Raw genomic sequence first — 22,881 nt, 5'->3', positions numbered from 1 at the left:
CAATTGCGTCATATCCGCGTCACCCTCGGTTTCCGCTCGTACTGCGTGGAGTCCTGGACAAATGCGGAAGTTGTAGTTGTAGCGTCTATCAAGCTACAAACTTTAGCTTGTTTCTTGCAGTCGTTATGGTACACAATTATTCTTTACCGATTGCTGCTGGTTCTGTCGACAAAGCATGCTTAATTTTATATTTTCCAAATGTAGCATTCGGTAATAGTTATGTTTATGTAAGGAAAGTATTATTGCTTTAGATTTGTGTTTAGTTTATTGACATTGTTTATCACGTCTGGTGTTTATGGCCATGTAAATAAACATAGCATGTGTTATACATAAAGATGAATCAGTATTTTGGCAAATGATGTGGGCATGTTCGAATGTACTTTTACAACAATTGTTTAGAACACGTAAAACTGCGCAGCGTTATCACAACAATGAATTCAACAAATACAGTAACATCTATGATAACCAATTTAGTATTAAACCTTACTTTTCTTGCGGTTAATTCATTTTAATGAAATAAAAGTGTGATGAGGTTCAAGAGTCAGGAAGAAGACGGGTCGGCGTGACTGGGACTCGTACTTTATTAAAATAAAGCAAAACAAACAAAAGCCGCGCATTCACCGTGGCAACCGCGACGGCACAAAACAGTTCAAAAATGAGAGCTCGGATCCACCGGTTCTCTTTCTCTGCGTCCAATTTTCTCTCCAGTCTCTCTCTCGTTCCAGCGCGGCTTATAAGCTCTCCACGCCAATAATACTTTGCACTTGATCTACTTGCTCGTCTCTTCTCTCTCCCGTTACAGACCGCGCTGAACCACGCCCCCCTCGCCACAAAAAGCATGTCATTAAACGCAACATTTATAAAAATAGAACTTAGCCTCATCCATGAACATGATTTTTCGATTCCCGTCTGACTGATTTACATCCACGGTGGAGTTTAAAACGACAGTTCCCATCATTCCACGCTCCTTCACATCGTCATCAAGCTACGCCGTTGTTGTTGTTTGGAATGTAGCGCCCTCTAGCGGCAAAAAAATTCTTGCATATTGTACCTTTAATGTTGTCTAAGTTGTCAGAGTAAAGTCAAGGTTTAGGGTCTGACCTTAAATGACTGAACAAAGGTCCAGAGGAGGATGCGAATGGTGTAGCCCTGCCGGAGGAGTTTAATGAGACGAGCGGCACGGAAGAGTCTCAGGAAACTCAGATTAATCCTCTTATCCTGGATACAAGAAAGAAAGAAAGAAAGATCAGAGCCGCATCACTGGTGCTGTATCTGAACCCGAGACGAGGACGCATCCTCAGTCAGTCAGAGTGTCAGCATCTGTTATTGATAAGGCATTAAAACTAGTTAGTCTCATGCAGGACAATGTTGTTGATAGTCTGGTTATGATGCATGAATAGTCTTGCATGAACATGCTTTTATCCATTAGGGATGGGCGATATGACCAAAATCTTATATCACAGTAACAAAATAAACGTAACAATACTTCACAAATTAAAGATATATTTTAGTATATTTTAGATTTTCAGTTTATTATTTGGAACTTGATGGACGCAAACCAACGGAAAATTATTCATAACAATTGACCCGAGACTTCACATTATATATTGCCCATACACATACCACCCATCCCTACTCTTTCAATACTGGAAAAGGGGGTAAATATAGGGAACATTTATTCGTCAATAGCTATGTTTCCATCTACCTTCGCAAATTTAACTAACAGTGTGCACAAAATTGAAATATAGCAAAAACATCTGCAAATAAAGCACCGTTCAAGAAACAAAATCATCACTTCACAATCCTACATTATAATTGGCTTGCGCCTCAGAGAGTGCAGACGAACGCGTTCAGATGTGTTTGTGAACGCAACTCATGTGAGAGTTCTGGGAGGTCATTATACCAAATCATTTTGATGACAGACTTTGGCTCAGGCCTTTCAGAATAACTAAAACAACATTGAGATGCTGTGCAATGAAACTGATCCGCTGGTTAATCCAGTTATCCAATCACATCCACTGCTGAGGCAAAGTCACGTGAGTTTTTTTTTTGCGCATCAAGGGATTTATTCAGTAATGTGTTTACAGCATAGTTTATGTGCATGTCTTTTCATTGCATGAAAAAATTATCAGATTTTTAAGTGCATATTTAGAATTTATGCACACATTGGTGTTTCCATACAGCATCTTTTATGTGATATCCCAAAATTTGCATACAAATATGTGGATGGAAACATGGCTACAGTGAATAGACCTTACAAATCCCCCCACCCCCACCCCCCCACCCTTCACATCCAAGCCTGGTGCTGGATTGAACAAGTTCGAAAATAGTCAAGCCTGATCTCAGCAGGTAAAAAGGTGAGCATTCAAAATTAGCATAAAGATGTTTGACAGGAGGAGAGGTTTGGATGAAGACAAGCAGTGCAGGAGCGATGAAGCCACTTACCGTCTGTGCAGTCCGTTGGGGAAAGGAAGGGGACAGGTGCCAACAGAGATTTAGCATGAAAATAAGAGTCACAGTGAAATCGTTAGGAGAGGCCGGAGTCCGTCTCCTACACGCAGAGACGCGGCTGTCAAAAGTCATTGGGGGAGATCTCCGGATTGTCATTTTCAGCAGATGATTTGGTCTTACAACAGGTCTAAGGTCTAAACCAAATTCATTTGAAATCATCTAGTGCAAATGTTGCAAGGAGCGAATTTGAATGGGCCCATTTTTGATTCACGAAATATACTATATTTAAATGTAAATACAGTCCAATTTAGAGTATATATATATAGTCCTAAATTAATATTTAAAAAAAAATATTTAGGACTAAGCAGATTGAGAAAACCTTTTTTTTAAAGATTTTTAAAAGATTAAAAAGGAAAAAATCTGTGACTTTTGACCATTTTTGACCAATTTTCCTAATAGGTCCAGGTTTTCAATGGAACCCTGTCCCCACGATTTTAACCAAAGACAAACTGAAAACAGAATAAAAGTGCAACACAAATGCGACACAAAAAATAAACGCTGAAAGCTCACAAAGAGACAAAGTTAAAGCTTCAAGAGTTTCTCATCTGGAACATCCACTGCAGTAAGATAGCTACATAATTTATAACATCTATCATATATGTGTTGAGATTTAAAATGATTTTACTTTTAAATACCTTTGAATTTTGGTTCTCAAAAACTTTGATGTGTTTCTTTGATGACTCACCTTGATCTCAGTAACCAGAATGTCTGTGATGCTCCCCAGAACAGTAACAAAGTCAAAAATGTTCCATGCCTCCTTCAGGTAATTCTGCACACATTGAGAAAAATATGCAACTCTGATGAAATCAGTTGAATTAGACAAATCTCCCATAAAGAGTGTTATTTATGTGCCATGTGGAGTTTCTGTCATTCAAAATGAGTCACTTTTGACATTCGATTTCGGTTATAATGCTGGGTTAAAAGGTAGTAGATTTTCAGCAGAGCTACATTTTGTGAATTCATCATTTACAATGACCGCACTTTAAATCTACACTTATTCCTAATCCTTAGAGACAACTTTGGGCATTTTTAGATCGATTTAGGTTGAGTTTGGACTGGTTTTACTTGTGAAAACACTAGTCAGTTTTAAAAGCTTTTACTATTCTAGTGAGGACAATGTGGCACACAAAAACAGGCAGCCTAAAAAGCAGACATTGGAGAGTCATGTAATAGATCTTTCATGGCAGGACGGTCTGTCAGGTGTCTTAGCCTTGGGTCCATGTCTCTCATGAACGCCGCAAAGATTAGTCGACTGCTGCTAGACATGGATCGCGGACAGAACAACATGAGCGAGACCCATTCATCAACCCCGGGCTCCAAACAGGTGAGGTAAACGTAAGCGTCACGCACCAGAAAAGCTTCTTAATAAATGAGCCTCATAAATGGAAATGGAGCTTGAGATGAGACCTTCTGCTGCAGGTCAGACCATCCGGCACTGAAGAGAGATTTATGATGCATTGCTCATACCGTACACACAACCACACTCATACTTACACATTCTTCTCACCCACAGGGCCGTCATTAGCCTCTCACTGATTTCACAGTTCTTGCGCTACTGACGGCCCTGTAGGCTGGTCAATCAACCGACAGAGCATCGCTTTTTCACTCAAATCAGTCATTCACACTCTCACTTTTTTTCAGTTCCTCTCAACTTTGGGTCAAACTAGCCTACCAGTTTATTCTGCCCAAGAGTTGCCCTATCCGCCTAATATAAACGCTCAGTCGGAAAAAAAAATACTATGGAAGTCAATGGGGTCCATCAACTGTTTGGTTATCGACATTCTTCAAAATATCTTCTTTTGTGTTCAGCAGAAGAAATAAATTCATACAGGTTTGAAACAACTTGAGGTTTCCTTATTCCTTTAAGGACCTATCAGCCTACGTCAGGGCTATTCAACTGGCGGCCCGCGGGCCACATGAGGCCCGCCAATCATCTCCATCCGGCCTGACGGCACCAACCACCCTCCTCCTCTTTTCCTGGCAGTGCGGCTAATATAGTTTGATACTATTGACCGTTTTACGTGCGGATATTTCAGCAGTTATTATATGTGTCCCAAATTTATGATACAAATCATTCGTGAATGAATCATTCTTTTGGTTCGATTCTTTCTAAACGCGCTTGCATAAAGGTCTAAAACTATTCGGATTCATTCGGACCACTTAGGGTGACCAGACGTCCCGAAAAATTCGGGACAGTCCCGAAATCTAAACTGTTCCCGAATCTGGCCCTAATCTGGCCCTGTTCCCGAATCCCGAATCTGGCCCTAATTGTCCCGAAAATTATACTAAAGCAAAATATTGAGTAGTTATTGTCTTATAAACATTAAAAACTGTCTGCGGAGGTTGAGGCCGGCGACACACTGGCTGCGTGGCGTGTCCGTTTTTATTTCGGCTCCCCTGTTAACAGGTTAGAGCTTGCACACTGCCTGCGTGACACGCGCGTCTCAGGCGCGCCTCGAGCCGCGCAGAAAACGCGTGCATGGCATGCTAGAAATAGAACCGACGCCTATTTTTCACGCGACACGCAAGCCTGTTGGAAGCGTTTCCAGGCAAAATAGAATAGGAAAAGATGTGTGTATGTCATTTTGACATGAAAACATATTAATAAATGACATTTTGATGTTTGAAAGTTTAAGTTTTTACATAAATGCAGATATAAATGTAATAAAAAAAAATATATGATCGATTTTCAAATTGCACCTGTCAATTCAGAACGAAATATTCTGTAGCCTATTTTGCCTATTATTAGAGCGCAAGTTGCTGCAGCCGCGAGGACAGTCACTGCTGCACGCGTAAAGGAGTGATTGATTGTGATTGATTGTTCGCGGCACTGCAAAACGTCGTTTAAGCTTATTAGCGTTAGGCTATACTGAAAGGTCTGATTTATGCACTGTTACTTACAACAGTCATTGTTTTTTTTTTCTTTTCACAATGACATTTGAGTTCATGATTTTAATGTTGTTGTTTTTTGTGGCAGACTAAAGAATAATGACAGACTGTTGATCTTTGAATAAAAATATGTTTGGTTCAGGTTTGAAATTCATTATCTTTTATTATAGGCTACGCAGTCTGATATCATAGAAGCCCCCCATCCCGTCACCCCAGACCCAACAAGTTGTGATTGAACTGTGTGAACGGATCCAGACATTTTTGTAAACCAGGGCTGCCAACTTTTGAGTTTAGCTTGGAGTGAGATTTTTGTTGGGGGGGGGGCTATGTAAAAACAAATATTGCATCACAACATTTGGTAACTAAATATAATTTTATGAAGTTTAGTGACAACATGTTACAATGTTTACATTGTACAATGACTGGTAGGATACAGTTTTTATTATTGCTTGACAAAAATGTCAAGATTTCAATTCCATTCTTGTGATTTGATTCCGATTTTGATTCAATATTGACTACTTTGGATACATGTTTATTTTAAATTTTATTTAAAAAAATAATCTCACCTAATGCTGTAAACATAGACGGCCCAATCTGCTGGTATTATTAAAGGTTAAAAATAACAAATGAAATTAAATATAATGCAGTTTTTGTTATAATAACAATTATTTAATGACATAGGTAAAAATATAATAAATATGTAATATAGTGCTCAGCAAAATCTCCTCTCTAGCTATTTTTTCTATTCAATTAACATGCTATGGTCATTAAATGGCTTTCCTGAGGTAAATGTAACGTTATGTGACATAATGAGAGAGCGTGTGAAAAGTGTCTATTGCGGGAGTCTCACGCTCAATGCGTGAGAGTTGGCAGCCCTGTTGTAAACTGACTATGCTGTGCATAATTGTGTTATATGTGGATTGGGAAACTAGTTTAGTATCAAACACTGACTGTAATGATAAAAGGTAAGTGTTATCAGAGTCTCTCCACTCTCACCAGAGGGCCGAAGGCGATGACCTTGAGAATGCACTCCAGTGTGAAGAGAGCCGTGAAGATGATGTTCAGCCACTTTAACATGTCCTCATACGGTTTAGGAGCATCATGGAACTGCAGAGGAAGAAAAAAACACGCAGTGATAGCGACTCACTCTGCACTCACTCAAATATTCAAAAGACCTGTAAAATAGGCTTTCAGGACTCCAAAATTAGAAATGACTTATTCATAACTGAATATTCACACACATAATTTCGTACGTAATAATTAGCATTGCTGAACCTCAATCAACCTTTGCAATGCCTTTACACACTAACTTACAGATAAAGCACAAGAGGGCACTTCCTGTTGGCAGCTTTCCAGACGTACAATTGACTGATGAACTGAGACCGTTCCCAAAGGAAAAAAAACATTATGCTTGGATGTTTGGATGCACTGATTTAATCTAAATAGCCTCTTTTGTTCAATTTAATTAGAAAGTCTTCTGTATAACTTACAGGCCACAGGGAGTTATTATGGTGAAAAAAGCATCCTAGATAAACCCAGAGAGTAAATTTCCCTTTAACCTGTTAACTCTTTGAGTAAAGAGGTGAAAATACATTCTGAAAATGGTTGCAATTCATGAATGCTTTGGAATACAGCCCTAGGGCAAATAATAAGTTTATGTTTACAGTGAAGTAAATATACTGCACTAAACATTTAAATATTATACAAAAGATATATTTTACTAAATAATTTAGACTTGAAACCAAACCTAGGCCATATGTCTAAACAAGTTGTGCTCCAATTTTGAAGTTGATATCACAAAAATGCAGGCTCCTGTAAGAATTTGGGAAACAGGATGAAACTAACACTACACTGAATTTTTATGTGCTCTACTGACATGAATTAATAAATGTCAGTCACAATATCACTTCTATCACAAAACAGTGGCCAAATGTGAAACCTTGAGTTTCAGACCTTTCCAATGATATGTGTTTTAAGATCAGAAAAACATTTGATTACAAAATAGTGCAGTAAAGTTTGTAAAATGCGAAACAACACCGCCTATAGGGGGAGGAATCTGCTAAAAAGGATTTAAAGTTAAGGCCCGTTCACACCAAGCACGATAACTATAAAGATAACGATAAAGATATAATTCTAAAAATCGTTCTCCATATTAAAGAATAACAGAGTTCACACCACAACTATAACGATAAAGATATGAGGAACGATATCGTTGGGATCACTTTCAGAACGATTTTTTTTCCAGCTGTCCAACGATAAAACACTGACAGCCAATCAGAATCCATTCTAATTTAAAGGTCTCGCGCATTTAAAATGGCAGATGACATTGCAGAGAAGTTAATTGTCGAGGTACAAAAAAATCCTCCACTGTTTGACAAGTCAAACCCCCTTTTCAAGGATACGTTAAAAAAGATGGATATATGGAAAGCAATCGGTCGTATCCTGGGAATAAATGGTGAGAAGTAGGCTATTAACGATGAGATATTATGCAGTTTAGCATAGTGTAACAAAATTACCTCAGGTAGGCTATCCAGTGCTAGTTTTGACAACATTGCTGAAGTTGCAGTGAAAAAGGCGTTGTATACATAAAGGTGTTGACTAGGCGATGTTTTTATCCCATCATTGACAGCGCGGGCACGCGCGTGCTTAGAATAAAAAGACCGTTATCGGTCGTTGGTGTGGATGCATATATAGTTCTCTTTATCGTTATCTTTATAGTTATCGTGCTTGGTGTGAACGGGCCTTTAGCCTGGCTAACGTCAGACCTCTTTCTCATTGAGACGTGGTCTGGGAACCACATGTTCATTTTCTCGTATTTGAGGCGTGGTTTACGAATGCCCAGAGCCGTTTATTGGGCGCTACGAATGTCTATCAAATGCGCCTGTACGTAGCTCATAGCCAATCGTTTCAATTATACAAGATGACGTATGTAGAGTAGAGCGACAGAAATTCGACGAGGAAGAAGACGAAATAAACTTGCGTTCTAAACTACTTAGAACACTATCTAAGGCTGCATCAACTTCGAGTCTGATGCCATGTTGGATCCATAGATATAAACAAACTGCTTCGGTGTGTCGCATAGACGTCGTCATCGTCTTGCTGCTCCCTCCCCGTTCTGTGATTTGTTCCCTTTTTGAGGGGAAAATCTGGTCCATGGTGTCCAGGCTGCCTAGCAGCGTGAATAAAATCGCGCTGCTCGCAAGGCAGCATGGGGAAACCCAGGCTAATTTAAAGTACTATTTCCATGGTATCGCAAAGTCCGATCTCAAAACAGTTTTCACAGGATGGATTTTGAGTTGAGTTGTCGAATGACACCTAATTTATGATGATTACTAAATATTTATTAGGGAAAAAAAGGATAGTAAATAAAAGTACACCAAGTGGGACACTAGTGAGACACTGATTAAAAATGACAACAGTTTTACCTTCATCATGAGGACCACCGTGTTGATGGCGATCATGGTCAGGATGGAGTACTCAAACGGAGTGGACACCACAAACTTCCACATCTTGTACTGGTAAGACTTCTTGTCCTGCGGCATGTAGCGGGTCAGGGGTTTGGCGTTGATGGCAAAGTCGATACAAGCTCGCTGTTGATGAAAGCAGACTTATCTCATCAAGAGTTCCTCAGCAAAATGTTGATGTGAATATCTACAAGCTTAAAACTACTCATCACGCTGATCTTTCCATGTTTGATTATTAGAACAGGATTGGTATTCCCAGAGCTCTCTAAATCAAACGAATGAAAGAACTAATGAGTGCTTGTAGACAAACATCAAACCAGCAGCACAAATCTGAACAGAGCTCAGTTAAATATTTAAACACAGGCTAATAATTCATCTGAGAGAATATATAGAAACAGATCAGAGACAAATACTATATAAAGAAACCAGAAAAAAGAGAAAAAGAAGAAATAGATTAATCCTCCATTCCAAAACCTAGTGCTCCATAATCATGCTGCCTTTTAAGATTTTTGTTCAAATTCGAATGACACATTCACAGAATTCACTGCAATGAGCTCCGTTGAAAAAAAAACCCTAAAATGTAGTCCATAAAAACATATATATTAACGTGACCAGATTTCTGAAATAGGGGACATTTCCTACTTCAGTGGTCAAAATTTTATTGAAAGCTCACTCGTAATTATCAAATAATTAAAAAACTGGGACAATATATTTAGTATGTTTTTGTTTTCTAAATGTTGTGGGTTTCATATACTGTTATTATAATTTATAATTATGCTGTTTGCCGGTTAAACTGACCCTAATTGGTTATTAGTACAATTCACTAAAAATCACACTATGAAATACTAGTAACCACTGCAAATAGCAAACAGATCAAAAAACAGTATTATATTATAACAAAATTAGGAATTTACAAGAACACATTACAAAAATAAAACAAAATATTAAATATTTTCTAATTGTAATTTTAATATTTTCACAAACCGTGAAAAAATATAAAGTAATTACAACTGCTAAAGAACATCTTAAACCAGCCTGGTCTTAGCTGGACTCTTAGGCTGAATAGACTGGACTGTTAGCTGGTTTAAAGAGGTTTCGGACACTTTTCAGCTAATCAGGCTAGGAGAACATCTGGATGCCCAGCTAAATGCCCGATCAGCGTTTTTTTATTGAAAATTTTTTTTTTTAGCAAGGTAGCAACTATGCTTATATCGAGTGCTTCAGAACAGTTATTTATGAGTACTAATAACTGTTTGAATGCTGCCTTAGTAGACAGCAGGCAACAATGCAGCTTAATATGTTTTAGAACAGAGCCAGAGTTTTCAACTCAGTTGAAAGAGTTCTGCCTGACTGGTCTAGTTGTTCCTCCTGGGATTTAGTTATGTGCTTTGTGTGTGTGAGCATGTGTTTGTCAAAAGAGCTAAGACTCAAGGTAGTAGAGATGTAGACGGACAGGCGCGCTGGCCTCACACAGGTGAGAGGAATTCTCTTAAGAGTGCTTCTCCTCCAGGCATCTAAAAACTGTCCGTGCATTTATAAAACAAGACTTTGCCCTTATTTGCATATACACCGAAACTCCATTTAAGCAACACTGATTTGTGTCTACAGTTAACCCCCCCCCCCCATCTACTCATCCGTTCATGGTTGATTGTAACTGACTATGCAGGCTTCCAACTGCCCCGACCTACCTCGTTCTTTTCCAAGCTGCACTCTGACATGGCTTTATCTCCCTGCTCCTGGAACGTGATTATGATCAAAGCCACAAAGATGTTGACAAAGAAGAAGGGGAAGACGATAAAGTAGACCACGTAGAAGATGGAGGTTTCCATGCGATAACCCGGACTGGGACCTTGGTCTTCAAAAGTGGCATCTACAGAATGTTTCAGCACTCTACAGAACCACAGGGAGAATGTCAGCAAGATGATCACATAAAACATAGAAAGGTTAAAATGAGGAAACATGCATTACAAGAATGAAAAGACTTGTTTTAATGTAAAAGAAACAAAGGCGGCAGGAAATGGGAATTGCGGTCGTATGTTCTTCCCTATTGTGCCTTATATTGGCGTGAAATGACTTGAATGTGAGGATTTTGTCTATCGCAAATAGATTAAAAAAAAAATAATAATGATGTGCATGGATAAATCTTTTATAATAAACACTGAAAAATACCATTAAAAATAAGAATAGTCAATTTTGATTTCATGGTGACTTTAAGATTTTTTCCTTAAATTATGTAATAATTCATGCATCAAACAGTTAAGATTATTACAAAACCGGACTAACACTAAAAGTTCAAAATATAAATTGAATACATATTTAGTTTCAGCGCTATTTGCTGTAGAATTTTTATCCCTTTTGCTTCCTCTCCCTTTTCTGATTGTCCCTCTATAAAAAGGCAAAAAGTCTAACAAAAAAGACATGAACACATTTAAAAGCATTCAAGTATATATTTAAAAACTTTTTACAAAGTAGAACAGACTGAAAATATCAGCTTAAAGCAGCAGAGAGGGAAAAAGTGTTTATATACTGTACCATACAGTGGTTAAGATAACATGTCCACGTCCATTAAAACTCAGAGTACTAGAGGCAACTCTTGAATGTTAAAGAGGGATTTAAGTTATTAAAAAAAACTTTCTGGATTTTCTTGATTCAACGCTTGAGTTTCTTTCTCTCAACCAAGTATGTGTTTTTCTATGGAATTAAAAGTAAAAACACAGATTACACCAGAGAGAGTTGAGCAAGACGAGAAACTCGATCAGAATAGAGTAAAAGAGGAAAGAGATTCGAGTAAGAAAAGCAACATTAAGTGTCTCAGTATGATGTGTTTGTGTGAGTGAGTGATGAGGGGGACTCACGTTGGCCAGCCCTCTCCTGTAGAGACAGTGAACAGGGTCAGAAAGGCCCACAGGACGTTGTCATAATGGAAATCATACTTCTTCCACTCGCGCGGCTGCGTCAAGGCCACTCCATCACTGCCGTACTCCAGGAACTGACCCCTGAGTGCAGACACAACACAATCCACCACAAACTATTCCTTTGTCTTTATTTACTTTGAATCCTTCCTTTTCCCACTTCCTCTGCTTCTTCCTCTTTTACATTCTTCCTTCCTAATTTCTTTACTTCCTTCTGTCCCTTTTCCTTTTTTCCTCTGACTTTCATCCTTTCTTTCCTCTTCTTTTTCATTCCCTTCCTTTCCTCTTTCCTTCCTCCCTGCCTTAATTTAATTTCCCCTTCCTTCCTTCCTTCCTTCCTTCCTTCCTTCCTTCCTTCCTTCCTTCCTTCAATTTTCCCCATCCTTCCTTCCTTCCTTCCTTCCTTCCTTCCTTCCTTAATTTAATTTTCCCATTCCTTCCTTCCTTGCTGCCTTCCTGCCTTTCTGCCTTCCTTCCTTCGCTCATCCTTTCCGTTTATCTTTCGTTTTTCTTTCCTTGCTCCCTATTTTTGCTCTTCCTTCATTCCATTCCTTCACTCTTCCTTTCCTTTTTACCTTTTGTATTTCCTTCCTTTCTGCCTGCCTACCTTCACTCTTCCTTCCATTCCTTCATTCTTCCTTTCCACCTTTTGTCTTTTTGTCCTTCCTGCCTTCCTATCCCTTCCTGCCTTGCTATCCCTTCCTGCCTTACTATCCCTTCCTGTTCATTCACTCTTCATTTCATTTCCTTTTTACCCTGTGTCTTTCCATCCTTCCTTTGCACTTTTCCTTCCCTTTCCTTTTCCTCTTTCGTTCTCTCTAGTTCCTTTGTGCCAGGGTTATTATTTGTTAACTAAAACTATAAAAACATTTTAGTTCTTTGAAATAAGGCTGAAAAAAATAAAATATAAATATTAGATGAATATTTTGAAATGTTCCATTGGCAACTAACTGAAATATGTTTAAGTTGAACCACTAAAATTACAAGCTTAAAAAATAAATAAAAACTAATAATGAACTAAAACTGAAATATAAATAAATTAAACTTAAACAGTAATATTTAAGATCAACACAATTACAAAAAAATTTATTTAAATTAATTCAAATAACTATACTAGTATATAAAACTACTTCACACTTGCTTTTCTTTTTACCTTTTGATTTTCCTTTCTGCCTAAATACCTTCCTTCCATTTCCTCCCTCTCCATCTTTTTTTACTTTCACTTTCATCCTCCTCTCTCCATCCACTCTTTCTCTTCCCAACACAATTACTAAAACTTACATTTAAATAAAGATGATAATATAATTCAAATAACTATACTAGTATATAAAACATACTAAAATAACACTTCACACTTACTTTTCTTTTTACCTTTAGATTTTCCTTTCTGCCTGACAACCTTCCTTCCCTTATCCTTTCCATATTTTCTACTTTCACTTTCATCCTCCTCCCTCCATCCACTCTTTCTCTTCCCTTTATCCATCTATCCATCCATGTAGAATACATCCAGACAGTCCAACCAGAGCACATCCTTACCTGCAGTCCTTCTCCAGGGCTTTGGACTCATCGGTGCAGTGAAAAAACTTCCCCTTGAAAAGCTGCACAGCAATGACGGCGAATATGAACATGAAGAGGATGTAAACGATGAGGATGTTGAGCACATTCTTCAGAGAGTTCACTACGCAGTCAAACACGGCCTGGAGACACACAAACGGCACAAATCAAATCTCCTGCAAACAGTGGACAGCTTCACTGCCACGTGCAGACCATAATGCACACTTTCATTAAATCCATCTGAGTAGAATGTGTCGTTGTGTGTTAAAGTCACAAGGCCTTTGTGATAGCACACAACTTCGCTAACTGTAGGCTGTGACATAATTGATTACTGCTCCTCTTGCTCTAGATAATCACATGATTGCACTAAGGCTGAGGATAAAATAAGTGTAAGATGTGTAAATCTACTAATTTTTCTGTCATTTCTGCTTGTTTAATTTCCTCAGGGTATCATTATTAGCACTGAGTAATATATATTTTTCACCATTAATGCTAATAAGATCTCTGTAGGCAGGATAAATGTCTCTGTGGCCCTGTGAGGCTTTATCTGTGCATTAGTATTGAACCTAACCTAAACTGCAGTTTTGTTTGTTAGTCTATTATTTATTTTAATGCCACCGGTGATGAATCTTCAGCCAAATGAATAAATGATGCTGTGAAATAATAGTTTAAATTTATAATTTAGCCATGTAATGAGATAACAGTAAGTGTCTCTAAAACGATTTGTTTGTGTGCCTAAGTGTGTGATTTGATTAGAGAGAAAGATGCGACAAGGCTGTTAATGTCGAGGGCTACACAAGGGGCATCCCTGCCTGCAACATATTCACACAAACAAGCACAATATCACAGTGGCAGCTTCAGAATTTTTTTCCTTGCCTAACAGTTCAGATGGGGTGCTAAGACACTAAGTGCATTATTAACTTCAATATCCTGCATTTATTGCATTTTATTTCATTTTCCATTTTACCGTAAAACTACACATTTACAAGGTCACATTATGAAGTGTGCAGAGTTATTAAGCATGTGTTATCAATTTCGCTGAAAATCTTTATTATTGCCTTATCAGGTCTTTGAATCAAAAACGGTTTATTCTGCGAGCATGTTATTTTAGTATTATTATACATACTGTTATAGTAATTACAAATATTTTAAATTCGCTTTCACTTTTCATTTTAAATGATTCATATTTTAAGCTTTATTTCAAATACCAAAATATACCAATATAGTTTTAGTTTTACTGAACAATACAACAACAGCATGGAAAACACTATCGTTAGAATCTTTTTTATCAATGCCTCTCAGGAAGACTGAATACACCTTAACTGATAGACCCTCTATGAGTTTTAGCGAATGGTAATCTTTCACTGGTGGATCTGATCTTGTCATTTTAAAACTAAAACCCCATAATTCCACTTGCATGCTCTCAGAGGAGTAAGATAAGAGCTAAGCAGGGACATTACCTTGAGTTTGGGCAAACGTTTGATGGTCTTCAAGGGCCTCAGGACTCGAAGGACCCTTAGGGACTTGATGGTGTTGATGTCCTTGCCTTTTGTTCCCCTGTAAGGAAAAAGCAATGACTCAGAGACATTTTAACACACTTGCATTTACACATTTTAACATACACTTGATGCATTTTGATGTCATCTGCCAGCACATGCACAAAGCCTTAATTCAATTACATTTTCATGAGCTAATCACTTCCTCCAGCCCATCATGTAATTCAGAATTACATTAGCTAGAGGTCATTTGGTTAGTAGAAAGCATGCCTTTAAGGGGAGGTTATTTTACAGAAACAAACCTACCTCTGAGCATGACAATAAATATAATTTAACATGTAATATTTCTGTAAAATAACACTCATTTACCAGAAAAAGATACAAAGAAACAATCCATTCAGCAGGAATGATTTCTTTGTAAAAACCACAGTTGGCCAAGTCATATTCTGATGCTGAAAAGCTAAAAAATAATAAAAAAAAAATAAAAAATAAAAAAAAATGTTGCCGCCATGTTGCTAGGATGTTGTGGGAGTTACTTTACTATTAGATCGCTAGTGGTTATTTACTGGCCTAAGCCAAAAGACACCGAATCTCTATGATTTTCTGTGACCAGTTGCATAAACTTCTAAGATTCATCATACAAGTCATATATTTTTTTTCTTTAAGACCATAACTTTAAAAATAATAATTTACATTAGAAAAAAGTAGATTGGCCAAATTCAAATCCAAAATATAAGACAGACTAGTTTTTAAGACACAGTTTTACCATAGTGTATGTGTTATTAGCAAATAGCCTCTGTGGTCTCTAAATATGGTTCAGGTGCATTATTTACTGCAAGTTTAAGAGAAGTTTAAGTTTTTCGTTAAAAAAAAACAAAACAATACACCAGGCAAAAGCCATGAAATCTAAAGCTACAAGTTTAATGAAGTTTAATACCTTTTTCTTTCTTTTTTTTTGAGAAATCATAACAGTGATGAACCACTAATGAAATGTATTAAACATAAAATAAACCCTTTTAAAGTCTTAATAATGAATGTCGCTTTAATGTTTGAGTTCCGTTCAGTTTAACTATTTTCAGGATTGACTTGAAGTTAAATGAAGTCACAGAAGACTGTCAACATCAATGCCACACTGAAAAATTCATTCTCTGAATGTTACAGCTGGTAGATTCGCATTGAATGACAGATGAAATTACACAGTTCAACAGAAGGGAACTCACCTGAAAAGATAAGAAAAGGCTATTTAAAAACTTTTACTCTAAACTTCAGCAGCCACGTCTAAACACAAGAATGACCTCAATTTGAACCTTGTTTAAACCAAAAAGGCTGAGTCCTTTCTGACCGGTGAGATGTGTCCTTGACAGTTGAAAGTACTCTGAAGATGAACGTTTTCTTTACATTCATCATTCAAAATACAAACTTCAAATGCTCTGCATTGCAAATAAGCATTTGCTTCCCAATCCTAAAAAGAGTGGGTTTAAGGAGCCATAGCTTAGCTCTGTGATTGTTCTGCTTACTTTTTCTCTCCCATGAGGAGTTGGGTCTCTATCACTCTGGCATGCAATGTCCATGCAATGTCTGTCTGTCATACACACACACGCACACACACACACACCCCATGGGTGCATGTGGATCTCTGCTTAATGAGACAGTCAACTATACTCCCATAGATTTCAGAGGACTATCTGTTTCCAACCACCCATCACACATGAGGTCCAGTGAAATTATATTGAAAGCAAGATAAAAACTTTTGTTTCTGGTAATTGTGAAAGTTCATAATATTATAAATACTATAATTTCAAAATATTATATGTACACAATCACATTTCGTATTATATATCATATAAAACTATAGTACAACAAATGTTTACATGTATATATATATATATAGTGTGTGTGTGTGTGTGTGTGTGTGTGTGTGTGTGTGTGTGTGTGTGTGTGTGTGTGTGTGTGTGTGTGTGTGTGTGTGTGTGTGTCTTGAATAATGGGCTTAATTTTTATGCAAAATGCTATATTTTTCATATTATTTTTTATGTTTTAGTTATATAAAATTGGATGCAAACATTTATATTTCCCCATATTATCCAGATATTTATTGACAGCTTGTGAGTTTTATCCACAAATGTTTAGTGAAGGAATATGAGAATTTTAGAGCGATCTGCCATCAACTAGCTTCTAAAATACAAGGACAGTAAAAACATCCATCTGCTGTTTTCACTGCTTATCCATATTCAAAACAAGTTGGTTATAGAACTTATTTTGATATCTATGTAGCAGATGTTCAGTTTATGCAATTTAACAGCAATAATCAGAATTAATTCAGCTTCTGTTTGACCATTATCATAAGGGGTGGCTGTCCTCTGGAAACAGTAGGAGTAGTAGTTTCTATAAGCCCTTGCAAAGGTCGAAGGTCATGTAATTGGGAAAGAGTTGGTCCATCCCCTTCCGCAAAGGCTGAATGAGAGGAAGAGTCGAAGGGTGGTGAGTTTGGAGTGGTCCGTGGGAAGGTTGTGGGGTAAAGGGTATGTTTTTAATAGATATATAGACTGTCCCCACCTGGTCACGCTTTGCTGTGATCTGACGAGGAAAACCGATGAAAAACCATGCACATGTGCACAAACACAGAAACACACACAAATAAGGCGCGTCGCAGACACAGAAGAAGCAGTAAATGCAGATCAGCATGAAGAGATTAAATGAGATCAGAACGGAAGAGAGCTGTCACTGAGCGGAAACACTGTGGAAGGACGGACAGCAAAGAAAGATTAAAAAAAGCATCGAAGCAACTCTAGTGCACAATAACACATTACATTAATCAAAGACATGATGCAATGGGGGATTATTAGTTACTGTTTGTTTGTAACATCTCTGCAAGATAAATAACACTCAGCAGTAAATATAGAGGCATCGAAACATGAGTCACAAATGTGAAAAGGTCACAGACCTGCATATATAACGTATACACACCCACACACACTATAAGAAAATGCATGCATGTGCTAGAGGTTCATGCAACTCCTGGTAATGGATGCTGATTGTGTACAGCAAGTAAAAGTAAAATGGATTCGCCGATTGCTGCCAGTAACGGGGACTCATCATTTAGCTTTTTTTCTTTGCAGTGTATCAAATATGAGATGATGTATTTTTCATTTAAAAAAATTCAAACTCTTCTCTATATTTTCTTTATGGTGGCTTAATAAGGAAGGGATAAATACAATTTAAATTTAAAATAAAAATAAAAGATGTCGCAACAGAAGTTTTCTTTACTAGATGGTTGTAATGTCTTTAATCTGATTTGCTCACATCACTTACTGTATAGCAGCAAGTATCATTCTGTCTTTCTAAAAATTCGATTTAAAAATGCATTATGTTGGGCTTCCTTACAAATATACCGAACTGTGAGTAACTCAGTTTTATTTACTTGCTGAAGTGTATTGAGTTTAAGAATTCATTTTAGACGCTGTTTATGTCCAGTTGTGAATGTCTTGCACTGGTCTACCGATTACTTATCCACACAAACACACACTAATACTCAGGCAGATTAACATGAAGCAGGTAATAACAAATGCGTACCCCATGAAGCTCCTGAAAGCAACGCAAGCGAAAAGGAAAGACAGGGCAGATAAAGAAAGCGAGAAAGAGAGAGAGACAGAAAGAGAAAGAAAGATGGATGGAGAAAGAAGGAGCTGAATGAGAAACATTAAAACCCACAGGACACAAACCACTGAAGAACAGCACAGGAGAGAAAAGAAGATTACAGCACAGTTTAAGAGAAACAAGCACAGGAGTATCAGAAAGAGCAAAACACAGTATATGAGATACATTTATATTCACTGTACAACATTAAACTGAAACCAAAGCTAATACTGCCCTAAATAATTATTTCTTCAACTACAGACACTTTTACGTCCCAGGGGTTGGTTTTTTATTAAAACGAACAAGTTTTATTTATTTTTTGTTATATTATATGAATGAAGGTCACACTAAAACCATCTTGGTTTTATCAGTCCTTAATCATTTCTCACTTTCAAATACCTTTTATGTACAGAATTTATTGTTTAACACTTACCAAAATGTTAATCTTAAAATATGAAAATCCATCATCAAATGAATTATATATTTGTAAATATTTTATTAATTGAAACCTAATCATCCCTCAGTTCTGGTGCCATTTCACATGACCAACCTAATAATGTTTTTAGTTTTAGGGTTTTTACTATTTTAATTATGTGCCATTTCTGATCTAATTGGATTTTGTCAAATTATGCAGAAAATGTGAAAATATTAGGTAACACTTTATTTTAAGGTGATGAAGTTACACGTTAATACATGATAAATTGAGCATAATTGCAAGTAACTAATCATAAAACAAACACTAATAACTCTATAATAAATACACGTTGTTAATTAATATTATTCAGTACTTATTTGAGTAAGTACAATGTAATGTCACCTTAAAATAAAGTGTAACCAAATATTATTTACATTTGTGTATCAAAATAGACATTGGCTTTAGCAAGACAAAGGAGTCGGTTATTTTATTGCAAAAATACTTTAAATGTAATTTCCACCATATAATGCTAATAAAACCAATACATCCTTTTAGATTTGCTGGAAATGACACTGTTGTAGAAATGCTTATGATTTCCAGAAATAAATGACAAAAACAGCAGCATTATGTTTATGGTTCAAGCGAAACTACTGCTGGACATTAGTTTATTTAATTTTTTATTAACAATGTAAATAAAATAGAATAATAAAAAATAGTGTGTGTTTTGTAAATCCACAGGGGCAAAAGTGTCCGTAGCATAAGAAACTCTTGGTGAACGTGATTTCTCCAAGTACAACATGTTCCTGGATCAACATCTTTGTTGATCATGGAACAACATTCCAATCAACCAATTAGATTTGAGGGACAAGTTTAGGCTTAGGCTTGAAACCAGGTTAAAGTACTTCTAAATCAGTGTTATTCACGTATTATTTCCCTCTGATTTTAGGGATAAGTTATTGATAGGGTTAGGTTTAGGGGTGGGGATATGGTTAGAAGTATAGTTAGGATCCAGGAACATGTCTTTCTTGGCAAAATCACGGTGAATATGCTGTAGAACCACCATCAGAAGCACAGGTGCCAGTCAGAGCTGGTGGAGAATTTCTGCACTACTGAATAATACAGCTGCAAACTCACACAAAATGTCTGGTCTCAAAAGCGGAGCAGTTTTCTCTCACCTCTTTTTCAGCTATTTTAAAGCACCCCAGGGTCTCTCTGTCAAATGCAGAGGTGGAGATCGAGAGACAGCTCAGCATCTGCACATGACGACTAAGAAGATTCAGCCACACTAGACCTTGGATTCATTACACAAATCACACACGCGCTGTCAAACCAAATGTGTGTGTGTGCGTTTATGTTTGCCTTGCAGAGAAATCTGTACCCGACTGGGTTCATAAACTACATTATGTTGGCTCTCGGCTATGAAAAACTCATGCCGTCGTGATGTCACGGTGGTTGCCATGGCTATATGGTTGCAAAATTTTCTGACTGGTTGTTAGCGTGTTGCAATGTGGTTGCTAGGGTAGCTTGTGGCTTAGGTGGTTGCTAGGCACCTACATCATTGTGAGTCTAGGGGATTTTATTGCTGCTTTATCATCCATCAAATGAAATTTTTTAATTCAATCAATTAGATGAGAAATAGCACACTAAGGAAATCATTACTAATTATCATGGGTGGCTCAGAAACAAAAAGAATAAGGCCTTGTCCACACTAATACGTTTTAGTTTAAAAACGCATCTTTTACTCTCTGTTTTGGCCTTCCGTCCACACTGAGACAGCGTTTTGTCCTGCGAAATCTGAGCTTTTTGAAAACTTTCCCAAGTGGATACATTTTAAAACACAGTTTTCACGTTGTAGTGTGGACTGTGAGAATGGATGACGCATTTAGCACCTGAGCACCTGTTATGTGCTATTCACTTTAACACTGTTGCTAAACATATGTTACTTTGTACACTCTTCATATCGCAGTTGCGTTTTAGACCAAATATATAATGGTGATTGAGTGCGACCTGAACGCATCAGTGAATGCTGAGATATTTTGCTAAATAAAATGATCCTGCAAGAAGAATAGCATGAGAACTTTATCATGTCAGATCCGTCTGTATCATCTCAGTGAGCTTTTCTGAGGGTTTACGCATGCGCAGTAAAGTGAATTTAGCCTTTTCCGACGTGGTTTCAGTGTAGATGAAAAACTTTTGGAAAACGCTAGTGTGGACGGAGTGTTTTGAAACGAAAACGCCGTTTTCAAATGTATCAGGATGACTATGTAGACGTAGCCTTAAAGGAAAACCGTTGGGAAATGTGTCCTCTCTGCAACTGTCTGGCTCAGATCCTGTGGGAAATACTAAATCCGAACCATTAGCACAGGTGTGCGCGCTGCACACGATCCCATTATGAGCTAAAAAAAAACAGATGCACGTTAAACCGATCAGTTCCTAAGACCAAACTGCACACAGATGCCACACTTCGCCTCATCACAAAGCTTCATCTCACACCAGAAAATAAACAGCGAGCAGTCACATCCTGTTTCTGTCATTTTCGACTGAATGCTCTCTTGCTGGATTTGAACTGACAGTCTGCTCGTCTCTGCTCCGCTCTGACAGAATTACAAAAAAAGCCACTCACGAGCAGGCGAAGGCCACCAGAGCGCCGCTGACTACAATGAAGTCCAGTATGTTCCACAGGTCCCTGAAGTAAGACCCAGGATGCAACAGCAGCCCAAGATCGATCATCTAGAAGGAAGGAGGTGAACAAAAAAGAAATGAATACTTATATTCAAGCAAGGACACATTTAAATTGATCAGAAGTGACAGTAAATACATTTATAATGTTACCAAATAAATGCTGTTCTTTTGAACTTTCTATTCATCAAAGAATCCTGAAGATAAATCATCAGGGTTTCAACAAAAATATTAAGCAGTACAACGGTTTTCAAAATTGATAATAATAAGAAATGTTTCTTGAGCAGCAAATCAGCATATTATAATGATTTCTGAAGGATCATGTGACACTGAAGACTGGAGTAATGATGCTGAAAATTCAGCCTTGTCTTCACAGGAATAAATTACATTTTAAAATATATTAAATTAGAAATCTGTTCTTTCAAATTGTAATAATATTTCACAATATTTCTGTTTTTACTGTTTTTTGATCAATTAAATGCAGCTTTGGTGAGCATAAGAGGCTTCTTTAAAAAAAAAAACATGAATAAATCATGCCAATCCCAAACAGGGTAGGGTAGTGTAAATTTAATAAAAATTAGGGCTTAATAACGCGTTAACGCAAAATCATATTAACGGCACTCATTTTTTTAACGCGCGATTAACGCAGCGCGTATTTTCTGTTTGACCCGTGGCCTAACCTCTAGTTGGAGAAATGGAGATACACAGTGTTGCCAACTTAGCGACATTGCAGACCCCTTTAGTGATTTTTTCCCTTCAACAAAGCGCCCAAACCTTATTTAGTTTCTGAGAATCTACCGGTACCGCCGGTACTGCTCTATCAGCACGCGCGCGCACCTCTCTCTCTCTCTCTCTCTCTCTCTCTCTCTCTCTCTCTCTCTCTCTCTCTCTCGCTCGCTCGCTCTCTCTCTCTCTCTCTCTCTCTCTCTCTCTCTGCGTCTCGCGCGGAGGAGCAGTGCTTTAATTCAGTTAAGCACAGATATTATGTTGCTTCACTAATTTTACAAGTATAGCCGAAATCAGAGCACAGATATTGTCTTTATCTTATGTGAATTTGATTTCACCAGACGACGGCTCGATTATCAGAATTGTTGTGCAGATTAACTTAACATCTTGGAAGGGAGAGCTGGTTATCTTAATGGGTCGCGTTTCAGTCACCATTTCAAATTCATTCCGTTGTTTGACAACAGAAACAGTAAAATATACCAATGAAAACAGTTTTATTGAGAATTTAGCTTCATCAAAATGGGCACAGAGAGAGACAAACTACAATGTAATAATAAATAATAAATGTACATTTAGCATTTTCAGAAGAGCTGCCCTGT

General features: G+C 37.4%; 1 protein-coding gene across 5 annotated transcripts in view; it reads right to left on the bottom strand.

Moving 5' to 3' along the window:
• cacna1bb (calcium channel, voltage-dependent, N type, alpha 1B subunit, b) overlaps nt 1-22,881 on the bottom strand; it is a 148,736-nt gene that overhangs the window by 20,198 nt on the left and 105,657 nt on the right. For all 5 annotated transcript variants that reach the window (XM_082140195.1, XM_082140194.1, XM_082140196.1 and 2 more), the window contains 9 exons: nt 21,501-21,607; nt 14,791-14,887; nt 13,313-13,473; nt 11,720-11,860; nt 10,553-10,754; nt 8,826-8,990; nt 6,397-6,507; nt 3,197-3,280; nt 1,102-1,218 (listed from right to left, as the gene is read on the bottom strand). In XM_082140195.1, coding sequence (XP_081996321.1) covers nt 1,102-1,218; nt 3,197-3,280; nt 6,397-6,507; nt 8,826-8,990; nt 10,553-10,754; nt 11,720-11,860; nt 13,313-13,473; nt 14,791-14,887; nt 21,501-21,607 — 1,185 coding nt within the window. The remainder of the gene's footprint in view (nt 1-1,101; nt 1,219-3,196; nt 3,281-6,396; nt 6,508-8,825; nt 8,991-10,552; nt 10,755-11,719; nt 11,861-13,312; nt 13,474-14,790; nt 14,888-21,500; nt 21,608-22,881) is intronic.

This window comes from Leuciscus leuciscus, assembly GCF_965113295.1.
Source record: "Leuciscus leuciscus genome assembly, chromosome: 16".
NCBI classification, from domain to species: Eukaryota; Metazoa; Chordata; class Actinopteri; order Cypriniformes; family Leuciscidae; genus Leuciscus; species Leuciscus leuciscus.
Note: the sequence above shows the minus strand (reverse complement) of the source record. Positions and strands in the feature narration are given on the sequence as shown.